We start from the raw sequence: 16,798 nt of genomic DNA on the forward strand, positions 1-16,798 counted from the left end.
TAGTAAGGAAAAATGTGTATATATTAAAACACACGAGACAGAATACATGTTCTAATATAACTATGATTCAAACACATCAGATTTACAAGATTTTCACATTTTTCTAGCTGTAAAAAAGATTCTTATGTCATGTTTTGTTTCTCTGTGCTGCTAAAAAGGTCTCCACCCTTTAAAAATGAAATGCCCTTCTCTGTGGCGTCACACGGAAAAAGAAACAAGGAGCCAGTGTAATGAAATTCCTCTCCTATCCCATGGCCCATAACAAAGTGTGTTTTGTGTCGTGTTTATCTGTTCACGGGTGCAGAATGATGCTTCAACCAGGAACCCTGGTTAACCCAGGTGTGACTCAGGTACTTGTTTCTATGCAGGATTGTGACCAGGGTAGCCAGAACCCAGGTCCGGACCTTGGAAGAAGTGCCAGTGTGAAAGGGGCTTTACTTTCTTCATATTATTTGACAAATTACACTAAATAAATAAATTACGCCTGTACCAATTAACAAATTAATCAGACTGATTAGTCAATTAAAGAGTTGATCGCAGAGTATTATTTTTTTTTTACAATTTAATCTTGCAGAATTTTTTTTTTTTCTGGCCATTATAGGGTTAAAATCCAAAGTAGCTAACAGTATCACGTGGAGATAGTCGGAGAGAACAGAAAATAGAGTGTTACGAACCATTAAAGGGAAAACTCTTATCTAATTTTGGGTATTAATTAGAAATATCATTGGAAACGAAAGGGTGTTCTGTTTCATTTGCAAGCAAAGTTTTTCATACAAGGAGAGCGTCAGTAGTTTGCAGTTTAGTTTGCAACCATCCCATGTTACTTTAATCATTTAAATTGGTCATCCTTACTACAAAGTTACTACAAGTAGGGGGTAGAGGAGGGGTGGTTTGTGGTGCTGAATTAAGATACTGTATATACAAACCTATATTTATTTTTTTACGTTTTTTTTTTTTTTTTTTTTACTGTTTGTAGAGTGAGTGACCAAGCTAGCGGGCAGGGGGTTGGCATTAGTTAGAGAAAATATACTGCATTACAATTGGCAATCTAAATTATCAGGAGTTTTTTTTTTTAATCTCATTGGCAGACGGGAGATTCAAACTCTGCTGGAGTCTCCTGACGAAATAGGGAGGCTTGGCAGGTATGCATATGTAAGTTTATTATTTATCTATCTATTTATTTATTTATTTATTATTGGGTTTGTTTTGTTCTTTGCATAAAATGTGCATTATATTTTGCTATTAAACTCTTCGTGTAATTATTATTTTTTTGATTCTATAGAATTTTTAAGTATTACTATACAAAACAGCTAATGCCCATAAACTAACCAATCAAAAATGTTACTTAGTGACACACCTAAAATAAACACATAAATAAATAAAAACAATAAATCAACTGTTCTGATTGTTTCTACTGTGATATGATTAACAGGGTTTTATACCTATGAGAAAATGTACATTTCCCTTTGCTTCTTGCTTCAAAATAGGGATACAGTATTTTTAATGATGTGAAATTTTACCCAGGATTTGAATATTAAAATTCTACCGAGGTCAAACTTAGGTTTCAAGCTATAGGTGGTAGTATTTATATGACTGCTTGGTATTTACTATTCAGCTTCCAAATCTAAGTTACACAGCAAACCAACACAAATTAAGGAGTCTTTTGTACTTTACCAGAATTTGTACTTGAGCATCAGCATTGATGATGCAAAAAAACAATGAGGACACAAGCTCGGTGTCCTCAAAGCTAGTTACGGCCAAACTTCCACGTGTCTGATTTCTCTTTACTCTGTAGCAGACTCACATCACACAGTACCTTTTGGTCATCATGAACTACCTTGGTTATATACTGTATGTATATAGCTTGTGCATCAGTTTAAATCAATTTCTGTATTACCTGTTCTGTATTGTGATTGGAGTTTGCCTTTTTTTTTTATAACTTAAACCCGTTTTACGAATTTGCACTTGTGTCAGCTGTGATGTTCATAGCCTCTCTAGAGCCAGTAGATTTGAGTGATCTTGTTCATTATCTGCTCAGTATTAATAGTTTTGAATTACTCACATTAAACAATGCATATATATAAACATAGATATATTTTATTTGTCATTAAAAAAATTACATATAAAAGTTACATGTGAATTAAATCATCTGCATTATGCATCCGCATTATTCTCACATTGTCAAAATAACATATACAAAACTCTCACAGAAATATAAAAAACACAAATCAATTACTCTGCAAAGATTAATCTGATATTTGATATAGAAATAAAAGTTATTTTGACTCTACTTTTAAGGTCTCTGGAGTGAAGTACAGCATATTAGACCTCATTATGATTCCTCCCAAGTCAGAACAATTAATGTATATGATGTTTTTGGTCAGTGTGGGGTAAAACATATTTAATATATGCTAATTTAATCTCATTCAAAGGAGAAAGAAAAACAGCTGTTGCACATTACTAGTTAGTGTAAATGCATGGTTTAATCTGGGTGGTACATGTTTGTGGAAGCAAATAGATTACATTATACTACCTACATTAAATAGATATAAACCTATTATCAGAATTCGTTTTTATGCACAATAATACTATTACCTATTTTGATGGTTTCGATTTTGCTGCAGTGTCCAGTACTTTGGCTTGTGTTGTCATGCCAGGAACCCCTTAGTATGAAAAGAGCTCACACTTAATGGGATTCTTTTCCTGGTTAAATGAATATATGCATAACATTGTTTGTGGACCATCCAAAGTCACCATTTTGGATGTTTATGGATATATAAAAATAATAAAACAATTAGTCTTGCTGAAGTTGATTCCTAATTCGCTGTATCCATATATTTTTTGTTTTGGAGTTTGCGTCCTCTTTCCTCTCTTGTACAAAACTCCTGCTATGGGTTGCAGGTAACGCCAGCATCCTCCACATGTCCACAGTTAGTCTTTCCCCAGCCTGCAAATCTGCACTGAAGGATTGTTTCCTCTGTCCCTGTGCAGGCAACGTCATCCATCCAAATGAATCCAGAGCCTGAAACAACAAATAATAGTATTATGTACTATTGTTGATTTTGAAAAAAAAAGCAACACAAAAATACATATTTTTGATGATGAGTCTTTCTCTAAACTTTATTTTTCTTCTAACATCCTGTTTATATATATATATATATATATATATATATATATATATATATATATATATATATATATATATATATATATATATATATATATATACAGTGCCTATAGAAAGTCTACACCCCCTTGAACTTTTTTTCACATTTTGTTGTGTCAGTGCCTCAGAGTTTCATAAATTATCGACATACAATTATCTACACACCATACTCCACACTGTTAAGGGGAAAAAAGTTTTTATTAAGAAAAAAAATTAGATTATATATTAAAAATACAAAACTGAAAGGTCATAATTGGATAAGTCTCCACTTGGAGGAAGGACCTTTGGCAGCAACTACAGCTGTTAGTCTGTTGGGATAGGTCTCTACCAACTTTGCACACCTAGATTTGGCAATACTTGACTATTCTTCTTTACAAAACTGTTAAAGCTCTGTCAAGTTCCTTGGGGACCGTTGATGGACAGCAATCTTCAAGTCGTGCCACAAAATTTAGATTGGATTTAGGTCAGGGTTCTGACTGGACCACTCAAGGACATTTACCTTTTTCTTCCTTAGCCACTCAAGTGTAGCTTGGGCTGTATGCTTTGGGTCGTTGTCATACTGAAAGGTGAACTTCCATCCCAGTTTCAGCTTTCTTGTAGAGGGCAGTAGGTTTTCCTCAATGACTTCTGTGTACTTTGCTCCATTCATTTTCCATTCTATCCTGAAAAATGCCCCAGTCCCTGCCGATGAGAAACATCCCCACAACATGATGTTGCCACTACCATGCTTCACAGTAGGGATGGTGTTTTTTGGGTGATGCACTGTGTTGGGTTTGTGCCAAACATAACGTTTTGCATTTAGGCCAATTTTAGTTTTGCCTCATGGCTACAGAATCTCCTGAGTGTTTTTTTTTTGCATACTTCAAATAGGATTCAAGGTGGACTTTCTTAAGAAATGCCTTCCTTCTTGCCACCTTACCATACAGGCCAGATTTGTGGAGTGCTTGGGATGTTGTTGTCACATGCACACTTTGACCAGTCTTGGCCATAAAAGCCTGTAGCTCTTGGAAAGTTGCCATTGGCCTCTTGGTAGCCTCTCTGATCAGTCTCCTTCTTGCTTGGTCATCCAGTTTGGAGAGACGGCCTGATCTAGGCAGGGTCTTGGTGGTGCCATTTACCTTCCACTTCTTAATAATCGACTTGACTGTGCTCCAAGGGATAGTCAAGGCCTTTGATATTTTTTTATACCCATCCCCTGATCTGTGCCTTTCAACAACTTTGTCCCGGAGTTCTTTTGAAAGCACCTTGGTGCTCATGGTTGAGACTTTGCTTTGAAATGCACTACCCAGCAGAGGAAACCTACAAGAACTGCTGAATTTATCCTGAAATCATGTGAATCACTACAATTAAACACAGGCGATTGGTTATACCTGAGCTTATTTAGAATTGCTATGACACTGGATAAAACGGTCCAATATCCGGTTCAGCCCTGTACTGCGAAACGTACCGTACCGCATTTGGCGAGTCAAAAAAATCAGATTGGACTTCAACATCAGCGGTCCATACTGGTTTTTCTCTACTGAAGTGGTCAGCTCGGCCGCAAATCCCATATCAGGCTCCTAAAGTTTGATTTGTGGCTCAGAACTGTTTATAAGTCTAACAAGATGTTTCAGGTGTCTGTTTCATGGTAATCTGTCACATGACTTTAGTGTGTTTATCTCTCTGTGTAACACCACAGTAAAGTTTCATTATAACTTTTCACAATGGCAGAAAATGTTCTTGTGAGACAGTGTCACAGTCACCAAGGAGCAAAGGTCACTAACGCAAATGTTTCCAGTAGAATACAGTGCTCCTATTTATGATTTTTAGTTCGTTTGCTCAGACCAAGAGAAAGGCATTTTCCAATTCCTTGTTTGTCACTGTTAAGTTATAGGAGTCAGAGGTTTGATGAATTTAAGAAAACATGTCTAACGGCACCATTGGAAGGAGTATAAAATTCTACAAGAAAAGGAAAATGTATGTACTGTTTTTTTCTTGTGACCGAATATTCTGTAGTACCCAGAATATTCAGCTCCGGTTTAGTGCTTTTATAAAAGAATGACAGTGTGATGAGTGACCTGAATTTCTCTGGTGTGATAACTCATTGTTAGTCACTTTGCTTTCTATTGAGATACCCCCCATCTTCCTCCATTCTTGTTTACTTTGAAGCAGTCTTTGTTGGCTAAAAAGAACAGAAAATGTACAGCTTTATGACCTACTGTCTGATAAACTCTTTTGTTTATAATCTGACAGCTACCTAGCTGCATAAAGGTTGCCCAGGGATTCCCTAGTACATTTTGGAAACTTATTTTGTAATATACATATAACATATTTAATATACTTTTAAATGTTGTGGTAAGAAACAGGCTTGGGGACTCTCACTGTAGTACAGATATATGATTGTCCTTTTTTCAGTTTTCAGTTGGGGGTACCCTATTCAAACTTATTTACATTGTATTATTTTTGTTGTAAAGCTATTCTATCGGTCCAGTGTATATGTAATTACTTTGTAAAGTGCCTAAGAATGTTTTATTATATAACAAGGTGCTATATAAACAGTATTATATTGTACAAGATTATGATCAGAATACTTCATTACAGAATACTGCTAATTCTGTCATTTTACCTGTTGAGTCAAGCTTGTTAGGAGAATGTTACATTTTTTTCTAGTCCAGTGACAGTCAAATCTGGCCATCAAGATCTGTTCCAGTCCAGGATTTCACCCCAAGCAAGTCATATAATAGTTAACTGAACCTGTTAAAAGGCAATTAACTAATTTAGGACATGCTTTTCTATGTGAAAAAGAGAAATTACCAACCTCTCAGGGTTTCTGTTTATTTTGAATGTTATTCTATCCTGTTCATTTTCTTGATAGAGAACAACTTATTAAAATATTGTATCATTTAAAAAGATAGTTGTTTGAGGTTAATATGACATGTTCACAGACTCAGGTTATTACATGACATATATAATATGTCATGTAATATATAATATATTTATAACATATAAAATCCACATAAAAATAAAAAAGCCTAGTGATGATCTTGTCTGGAAAGCCACAATTTCCAAAAAAACACATTTCCTCACTTTTGTCGAAGAAATTTTGATCTTCGCTGCAAATACGTCTGAGCTAATACCTCATCTGCTCCCTTTACTATTTTCATGCATCCTGATATTTTTCATTAATACATACAAACTAAATCAACCTGGACGACCCCTTCAGTTGAATTTCAAGCACTAGATTTTTTCATCAACAAATGTGAAAGAGAAATTCAACAAATAAATTTTAACCAACCTATGAAACAGCATAACTTATCTAAAGAGGAACCCGTTGCACTGCGGAACATACAAAACCGAGATGACATTGCAATAAAACCTGCTGAGAAACGAGGAGCAGTAGTTGTCTGGAGTAAAGACCTATATACAAAAGAAGCCCAACAACAACTTTACGACACTAATTTCTACACTAAGAACTGCAAAGATCTCACTCATTCTTTACAGGCCACTATCTTTTCCACTTCTAATGATGCTATCTCAAACAATTTGTTACCCACATCTTCACGTAATCTAATAGCAGGAAACCCCTCTTGCAGTACCTGCCTACTTTAACTGTCCTTTACGTGGTAACTGATTTCACAATAACTTTACACCTCACAATAACTTCACAATAACTTTACACCTCACAATAACTTCACAATAACTTTACACCTCACAATAACTTCAGAATAACTTTACACCTCACAATAACTTCAGAATAACTTTACACCTCACAATAACTTCACAATAACTTTACACCTCACAATAACTTCACAATAACTTTACACCTCACAATAACTTCACAATAACTTTACACCTCACAATAACTTCACAATAACTTTACACCTCACAATAACGTCACAATAACTTTACACCTCACAATAACGTCACAATAACTTTACACCTCACAATAACTTCACAATAACTTTACACCTCACAATAACTTCACAATAACTTTATACCTCACAATAACTTCAGAATAACTTTACACCTCACAATAACTTCACAATAAAGGGTTTTATTTATTTATTTATTTATTTTAAGAACCAAAAGATTTCCAGCACAAGAAAGTTGTTTTTATTCATGAAAGGCAAGTTTCTTGAAGCCAACACACACTGCTGGGCACTGTTTTTTGCACTTTATTACAACTTGCAAAAACAAATTCATATAAATCCAAACCATGACAATAGCAATGAAATGTGCTTTTACCAACACTCTGTGCCACCACAAAATCACCGGTCGCATTTCAGAAAAACTGGCCTAGAATAGTTAAATATATAGTATAAATATCACATTACTTTTTATTGAGGGAGACTGTATATATTGCTGTAGTAGACTATTGCATTTTCTGCTATCACAACACTAGTACAGCAGTATTTAACCAATCTGTTCTGCCCGAGGTAGAACTGAACCATTATTACGCAACCCATCCAATGGCCACAGTGGGATAAAGGGTTTCCACCTTTGCGGTCCTATGTCGGACCAGGTCCGACTTTGCAATTTTCCCTTTCCAGTCCGATGTCGGACCCTGTCCGACATCATCAAAAAGACGTAAAGCACAGGTCTCTAGTCATTTTTTTTCTCTGGAAAAAGCCAAGAAAACCTTTCACTGGCCGGGTGTGACCGATAGGAACCGAACGAAGCTGAAAAAAAGGCCATATCTGATAGCCCCATGCACCACAGAGATAACATGGACACAAACAAAGGAGACAGCTGATTCTGCATCCAGCGCTCAAAGAATATCACAGACATTTGCAGAGCTTTTTGAGATGATATAGTAATAAAATAATAACTTACATCGTATTATTGAGGAGTTTGGTGATAAAACGAATGATCAGGAGAGGATGTGTATAAAGAGGTATGTAAACAAGGCGAACAAGGGGTGGGGCTTGGCTGAAGATGCAGGACTTGGTGTCCTTTTTCAATTCAGTTCCTTTTAAAACAAAACATTACAAACAACCTGTGTAAAATAAACAGCGCGTGTGAAAATAAATTGGACCTGGCACGTCTGAAAAGCGCTGAATAAATGTAGCGTTAAGGGTTAAATAACCCAGAACAGCAGTGGAGAGACTTTCGGCATTGCTGGTGGGTTTGATTCATGCTGTCTGTATTCTCCATGCATCGTGTAAGAATACTCAGAAGTAGTTTGCGTTTTGTTTTGTTTTGAATGTTTTTATTTGTAGCATATTATTTGTATTTGGCATTAATTATATTTATATGGGCGTTTGTTCCAAGAGTCAGATGGCTCAGAACACGGAAAGGTTATCCAAAAATGATAATTTCTATTTAACTTACTTACTGCATTTGTTAACTGTTTTTTGGCAGGAAGTACAATGTTTAAATTGTTTTAAATAGTTTTTAACATGTAAACATAAACAAAACAAAACAAAAAAACATTTGGCTCAAAGGCTATCTTAGGCTGAAGTTCAAATTTCTCAAATGCTACCACTGAGGAGTTTAGCCTTATTTCTAGTATTGTTTTGTGTCACCTGAAATGTGTATTGTTTCCATAAAACAGGGGTGAGTGAAAATAATTTCACCTCAGGTTTTAATTCTTACAGTGAAATTAGTTTTATGGTCTTAAATAAATCCTCAGTGGACTGTACCGCACACATCACAAAATAACCACACTATTTGGTACGCATGGTGTCCATGGAGACTGAACTACTCTCCCACCCCAAGATGGAGGTCTCTCCTCAGCTCTGATGATTTAATTAAGTTTTGGAGGCCTTTTATCTCCAATGCGTTCTGCAGGTTTGTGACGGGGTACTGCAACCCCTGTGCTTATTTGTATTATTTGGTATTACTATTATTATAATGTACTGGTTTGTGTTTCTTTAAATCAATGTTTTGGTATTGTTGTTTTACAGCATGAATGGGGTTTTAATTCCCCATCCAGCTAATCTCGTGAGAATGTGTGGTGGGCAGCTAACAAATTATTGAAAAATTGTCTGTCGACCAAGCATCTCCGAAATCCTGTGCAGAATGTGGTCGAGGGATAAACTAGGTTTCGTTAGCCAGTTAATCCCTCGACCACGATATAAAAACAAGCAGCTTTTGCTGACCGGGGATGGGGGTTGTTCAGAGGTGGAACTGAAAAGTAAGAACTGAAAATATAATAACAATTGCTACTTGTACGAGCTTTACATCCGCACAACACTTGTTTGCTTCAGTGGTTGGTGTCTGTCTGTCTGTTTATTTGTTTTGGCCAACATGCCTTATGTTTTGCATACAGTATCAGTGTTTTGTTTGGTGTAAACCTTTTACTTGTATTTAATAAATATACTGGTATCTAGTGAGCTAGTATCTAATCGAAACCTCATTGTTTTGTACAGCATTTATTTATTTTTTTAACTATGAACTGTTTTTAGTTTTGTTTTGTTTTGTGCCTCCATATTGGAGGGACATGCTTCCTGCAAGGCTATCTGAGCTATGATTTTGTACATTTTCCTATTTCAAAGAAGATTTGACACACATTATGTCTGGAAATAGGACTTCTGGTAAAATTGGCAATGTTCTGGTGGCTTAGATCCCCACAGATGTCTTTAGTTGCAAACTAGCTGTGAAAACTGGCCTGCGGCTGCAAACCAAAGAGATAATGCAGGAATCAAGATTCGCCTGCTGATCTTGCTACCTGGTCATTGGAGGAGAACGACACTTGAGTCAGCTATTTCCAACCTACCTTGTCCAAATCTTGCGGTTTTATGAACCTCCCTGGCTCCTTTGAATCCCAGCATCCTGCAAACCACGTCCCCATCCTTTTTGTCCCAGCCGTCATCGCACACTGTACCCCAGCGCTTGTCGTAGTGCACCTCCACTCGGCCCTCAGAGGGTGAAGATCCGTTCACCAGCCGAACTATGGTTTCATCTGCTCCTATGCAAACCACAGACAGGTGTTAATAAATGACAGCTTAGGGTGTTAATAACTGATGGTATCAGCCTGTCTAATGATAAAGGACATAAAATCATGGAATATTGTTTTTGCAATCCTTTTAGTGGCATATTTTCTTCCCATTAAAACTGGGGATTAAAACTGGAATTACTGAAAAGCAAACAAGAAGAAAGAAAAAAACAGAATTCAATAAAACCAAAAGACACACATGGGAATGGAACACCGCAGAAGCAATGCCATCCGTGGGGGTCATGAAAATAAATCCAGCTTCTTAGTGGTTTGCACTCCACTTAAGGGGTCACCTCTTGCTCTTTTGAATTTCTGCCTGAAGCCCAACTTCAGCTGGTCTATATATATAGACATTTTTTCACATACCAGGAAAAGAAATACCAGACTCACGTACAATTTTGGTAAAATGACAAATTAAATAGGCAGAGGCTCATATCATGGCAGGTCCTAGACAATATTTTGGTTATTGCAGGCCTTGACAAGATTTAAACCAAGAAGCCATAGATGGCTGGATAGCTGGATAACAGATGCCACTGAGCCATGCACCCTCTGGGCATCCTGTTATGACTGTGACAGTGCTGGGCTTCAAAATATGAATGCCTGTTAGATACAAACACTTGGAGAAGGAATGTCTCCTCATTCGGGTTTTGCTTATGGAAGTGGAAAGATCCCCTGAGTGCTTCTTATCAGTACAAGATTGGACACGGAGCTTTTGAAAATATAAAATTATGAAAGTGTTTACATAGGAGCGAATTACAACAAATGTGGTACCAATTATGCCTTTCAAACGAGAAATATCCCTTAGAATGGGCACATGTTTTTACCAAAACTAGCCATAATTGTTCTGTTGGGAGATGCTGTATACAATTAGGGATTGTAAGATGAAAAGCTTGTCTGCTCTGTACAATCAAATAAAATGTCATGCCATTTTAGACAGGGTTGGTTTTTTTTGCCCAAGTTGATTATACATCTGTTTTATGGATTTGGTTCATGGTATACTCACAAGTAAAACAATCTCAGCAATATTACATTTTAATCAGGTTTATATATAGTTGACTGAAAATTGCCTTGTTTTTAAAGTTGCAATGTTCAATCCCTTGCGTGCTGATCGTCAGATTGTCACTGATTTGGCAAGCCCATAGCACAATAACAAAGAAGAAAACAGGAAAAAGGAAGCAATACAGAATACAGAATATTGGATTTTAGTTTAAATACTTTTTTTGAAATGGAGGTTTTGAAAGTGGGTAAAGTACTGAAAATGCACTTATCAAGTTTTGAAAACTAGACACTACCTTGGAAAAACTACAGTATGTTAATTTTGAAACTGAACTTGGTTTAGTAGATTTTCTTTTTTTATTATTATTACAGCTGTTAGTGAGCCAGTGGGGCCTGGAGGACAAAGGCCAGGCCTCATGTGTCTGCCTCAGTGTATGCCTGGCCAATCAGGCCTGCTGTAGCATGGTGAGAATAAACAGTCCCTTCCTGTCTTACCTCCTTAACCCACGAGGTTACCAGAGCCAACGTTGCACTACTCGCAGACCCGCGCTCCTCTAACTGTATAACTCACCTTGTACAAGTCCGTCCCTTTATCAGGTGAGCCACTCTGGGGCCCTAGATTTCCAGATTATTGTACTTCATTTTACTAAGAAAATTGACTCGTGCTTGGAACTGGACCACAGAAAAAAAAAAAAAAACTTAATTAGCTTTTTTTCTGTACATTACACCTTAACAAAGATATTAGCAAGTCCTATTATGGTGTATGGTTTATTGACAAATAAAATACAAATAAATACTGTCAGGTAATACACATGTTCTTATGTTGGGAGTGTTTTTTTTTCTTCTTCTTTTGACCTCATGGTGTATTCTTTTGAAGCAAGGGGAATTGCAGGAAGGACGAGTCAAATATTTACCCTCATTAGCTTCTTAGTAGTTTTATACTGTTAACATTATTGTATCATTTGCCTTTGCACATTCTTTGAAATGGGCTGTAGAGGTTTAACCCATTAAAAGTTTCAGGTGAAAATAATTAGCTGGAAAGCAAGATGTTGGTGGAAGTGGGATTTTTTGTTTTGTTTTGTTTTACAACACACACCAACATCCTAGTGACTCCTGACTACACAGCTCTATAGTTTAGATAGAACAAGGTGAAACCTCACCTGCTTTCTGACTTTGATTAAAGACTGGTCATTTCTGGCGACCGACTGCTTTTTGTGTGAATTGGATATATTCCAAGTATACTGTTCTCAATGTTCTCAAACTTTGTAACTGCAGGTAAAAATTACCCCTGTAATTTTCTATGCAGTGTCAGATGGTTTTAAATATTCAGAAACAGAGATACGGAAAGTTAGATGAATAAACACAATAAACACGCCAGATCTGTTCTCTGGTCGGGTAAATATCAAGCACATAAAACACAATAAACACGCCGGATCTGTTCTCTGGTCTGGTAAATATCAAGCACAAAAAACACAAACACATGAAGTCTCCCCCGCTACAACTCTCCTGAACGTTCTGGAAGACAATTGCTAATACTAATTCAAAGAGTACACTAAGAAAACGGGTAGTCCCTGCTGAACACTGATGGGGAGCTGAGAATTGAAATACTATTTATGTGCCTCTTACTGGGCTCCAAGAAGGTATATAATATACCAGACAAGAAAATAGGGTATTTAATAAGAGTAACACACAGTTCACTCTTCAGTAAAGAGATCTGTAAGGTTTCCAATTTTTTTTTGAACCAGCTTAACCAACTTCTCAACCAGCACCAAGGGCCTCATTTATGAAAAGGTACAAAAAAAAAAATGGTGCCCGATAATTGCACTTACTGTGCACGTTAATGATTTCTGTATTTACTGTTGTAATTTTATTCATTATCACATGAAATCGTGGTCATATTATGGTTAAGATGACCATGTGGCTGTGCTCAGCGGGACAGTTTGGGATAGTTCAGGCTTTGCAACCCAATACAATCTGGTATGTTTTACCTGTCTCAGGTACCAATCTTTCCTTTAAGAGAAGCAGGATTATTCTTACCAGACTGCATTGGGTTGTGAGTTGAAAAGTCTGAACTATCCCAAACTGTCCCGCTGAACACAAAGCCATAGGGTCAATCTTAACTATGGGGCACACTAATTTTACTGTGTGATACTATGGTAATCAGACTGAATATGTGATTTGTACCTATCCCTCTCTCTGGCCGTTTTTTTTGGCCACAAATGTGATTTACCCGAGTAATTCTCCCACATGTGCATCAGCATTTCACGTGAAAACTGACCCACGTAGAAACCCATTGAATGTGTAGTGGTGTTCCATAAGCACAACTATCCTCAATTTATCCAGCTGTGTGTATTTTATTGTTTACCCTAACAGCCAATAAGAGTGCACGGTTTCACTCCATTGTGACTGAATACACATCACAGTGCAAAAGTCACATCACTGCTTGCTGACGGTACCACACCATTAGAATATAATGCACCCCAGAGTCTGCCTGAAATATTACATATTACATTCCCGGGAACGAGACTAGAGTAGCGGCTCCCGACTTTAATAAAGTGGGCAGCTAAAGAACAAAACTGGCTTTATATATATATATATATATATATATATATATATATATATATATATATATATATATATATATATATATATATATATATATATAAAAGGTACTTTGTAATTTAAGAGTAAGATTGTATACGCAGCATGTTTCAAAAGGTACTTTGTAATTTAAGAGTAAGATTGTATACGCAGCACATAAGGCAAGCAACTGATTATAACAACAACATTGAGGACTTGATTGATGAATCTTGAGTGATGTAATTCATAGAAAAAAATATTTTTACAGCCCGTGGAAGATTTTTTCAATGGGAAGATGAAGAGCCGGTTTGAAAAAACAAACTGCGAACACTCACAGTCAACCATTTAGTTTTTCTGTACCATGAGCAATTAAAAAGGCGGCAAGAAATTACATCGCAAAAAAAGAGACAAATCATTCAAACGGGACACAAACAGTTAAAACAATCATACAAATAATTATACAAAATTAAAGAATAAAAAAGTTAAACAATTCTAATTTACATGGTTTACAAACCTGATCAGATTTAGTGAGTGATTTTAAAAGGTATTGTGAAGAGGCCGTTTTTATGTTTGATGGCAATAAATTCCAAAGATGAGATGCCTGATGTACAAAGGCAAGTTGGCCCATATTAGACCTCCTGCTTACAAGCCCCTTTCTTTAACCACTGGACCACATAGCCTCCTTTGCTTTACCATACATTCCCTATGCTTTACTACAGTTTGCAATGCTTTTCTACTGTTTACAACAGTACATCTTCATAAGAGATAATCTGTAACACTGAACCTCCATCATGCAATTCAGATTCAGTCATGATTTAAGCACTGCATAGATTACTTTGTATCAAAAGAAAGTGATATGAAGGCAATTCTAGAGAACAGACCTTACTACAGATTTCCAACCACAACTTATCACTGAGGAATTCTCACACCATGCAGATACCCTGGGCAGTGCTGTGTGATGCATGTCATCACTTATACTGCTGTGTAATTCTGGTAAAAAAAAAAAAAAGTATCCCTTCTCCACAGGCACATCTGACCCGTGAGGGCTCAGAACGGTATATATACAGGTGGATATTTACTTGCAATTTGTCGAGCCGAGCAAGAACAAAAATGTGAAACTCTGGCCTCACCAGACATCTGAATCCGGCTGTGAGCCAAGCCGAGCCAGGGGCAGGGTTAAGGATTTTCGTCATTATGTTACTTCAGTCAGTACCCTCCAGAAAGGAAAACAACAAACATGGCGGGTAGTGAGTGTGATGAGAGAAAAGTACAGTCTTGGGCCGCCGAGGAAGTGTAGGCTCTAGTTTCTCTGTGGGCAGATAGAAGTATTCAGGAAGTATTCTGGAGTCGCGTGTCATCATAACACACCTCTCATGGCTTGTTTGATCCTGTATTTGCTTGAGGATAGGTCTTCATAGCTCAAAATACTGAACGACTTTCAAGCGTGTTGAAGCCTGCTGCTTGTAGAGAGGCTTGTAGGACCTAGGTTTGGATGATTGTCAAACCAAAATACACAGATTACTCACCAACCATTATTGCAAAATAAATTTTGACTTATTGAAACTATTTTTCTTATTGTTAAACTAATAAAGGAATGTTTCTAATAAAATACGAACCTGAAGGCAGCATCAGAAGAAGAAAACAATGACATCTCCCCAAATGTGATACAGATGTACAAGCTGAAAATACAGTATGCAGCCAATTTGATTTGATTCAAAACACATGTCTCTTTTGGAAGTGTAGCAAGAGCTCTCTCGTTTTCTTATTAAAGATTGTTTCTGTAACAACTCAGGACACAACAATACCTACAACTTTATGTCCCATAAGTAAAACAGCCAGGTAATGTCTGTTTATTCAAATGTATTTTTACTTTATCAAACTTTCTCGTTTACCCTGTGAGCATACTCTAGTCCAAGAGTATCAGCATCTTAATAAACCAAAATATGCAAGAGGCACAGCACATGCACCTCTTGTTTATTGTGTTGGATTACTCTGGTGATTTGTTACTCTGAAACAGCTGTCCTCGTTGGCAAAGTGTATTGCTCAAGTTTATCTTACAAAGATCTGGGCCTGGGATGTCTTGTCAATTGTTTACAAAATAACATGAAAACTATCTACTTGGGCCCAAGGGGATGTAGTTTAACGGATATCTTAAACCCTCAATTAAAGACACTTACACTAGCCACAGAAATATACATTTAATACTTACACACCTAGGGAAGTCAGAGAAGCACTGTACATGGCATTTGAAGTATTTAACTTAAAAGTACCTGTAAGGTTAGCCAGGTCAGAGGTAGATGTTGGGGTAACTCAGGCAAGAAGAAATCAGCAGACTGTGTTGCTTTAATAAAGCACATTTATTTTATTTTATTTTCCTGGTGCCCACAAATTCAAAAGGTAACTATTTACTGCTGCATACATCCAAATCAGAGAATAGGTAGACAAGACTAGATATACTAGAACAAAACAACAAAACTATTAATAACTATTATCCCAGCTAGGCTCTGTATATTATGGCTGTACTATGAATTACACAGCTCCCCTGTCACTGTCCTTAACTAGACAGTCGTTGCTTCCAGCGAACGATGTCCCCATCAACTCTGTCTTAGAACGTCCGGTCGTACTGGAGTCACTGTCGATAACGTGTCTACCAGTGCCAAGCAGGGCACCCCTTCAAGCCAGACCGGGACATAACAGAGGTCTCCCACTGAGGCTCTCCCAGCCACCTTCACTGGATGTCCAATTTTTCTGCAACAGGGGTAGGTGACGGGGTCCAGTTTCCCGCTCTTAAGCAGCCCCCTTTTCATTTTCTGGCATCGGCCAATGAATCAGCGCTTTCCCAATGCAACGCTTTTCTGGGCGCTGTGCTCCACGATGACCAGGCTGTCCGTACCCCCAACACCGGTGAGTTTGCCGCCGGCTGGCTTCGAGGTCATGGGTCACGACTGCCCTGATAAGAGTGACGACCTCTGGAAGCCATGCCATTGACGCCGTACTGAGGCCAGACTCACCTGGATCGATCTGCGCCTCCCGGACCAGGGGTTGGCTGCTCCCCATGGGGCCCTGACGGTCAGATGCCCAGACTGTCTCCCTCTCGTGGGCCACCTCTAGCATCTCCTGGAGACTCTGGGGGTGGAGCA

The 16,798-nt window shown here is 37.4% G+C and overlaps 1 protein-coding gene across 2 annotated transcripts in view; it reads right to left on the minus strand.

The window, feature by feature from the left end:
• Positions 1 to 2,108: 2,108 nt before the first annotated feature.
• Positions 2,109 to 16,798, minus strand: part of LOC121317485 (scavenger receptor class A member 5-like) — a 67,204-nt gene continuing 52,514 nt past the window's right edge. For both annotated transcript variants that reach the window (XM_041253473.1, XM_041253474.1), the window contains exons 8-9: positions 9,864 to 10,055; positions 2,109 to 3,022 (exon numbers count right to left, since the gene is read on the minus strand). In XM_041253473.1, coding sequence (XP_041109407.1) covers positions 2,889 to 3,022; positions 9,864 to 10,055 — 326 coding nt within the window. In that variant the 3' untranslated portion in view covers positions 2,109 to 2,888. The remainder of the gene's footprint in view (positions 3,023 to 9,863; positions 10,056 to 16,798) is intronic.

Source organism: Polyodon spathula, chromosome 6 (genome assembly GCF_017654505.1).
Source record: "Polyodon spathula isolate WHYD16114869_AA chromosome 6, ASM1765450v1, whole genome shotgun sequence".
In the NCBI taxonomy this organism is placed as follows: domain Eukaryota; kingdom Metazoa; phylum Chordata; class Actinopteri; order Acipenseriformes; family Polyodontidae; genus Polyodon; species Polyodon spathula.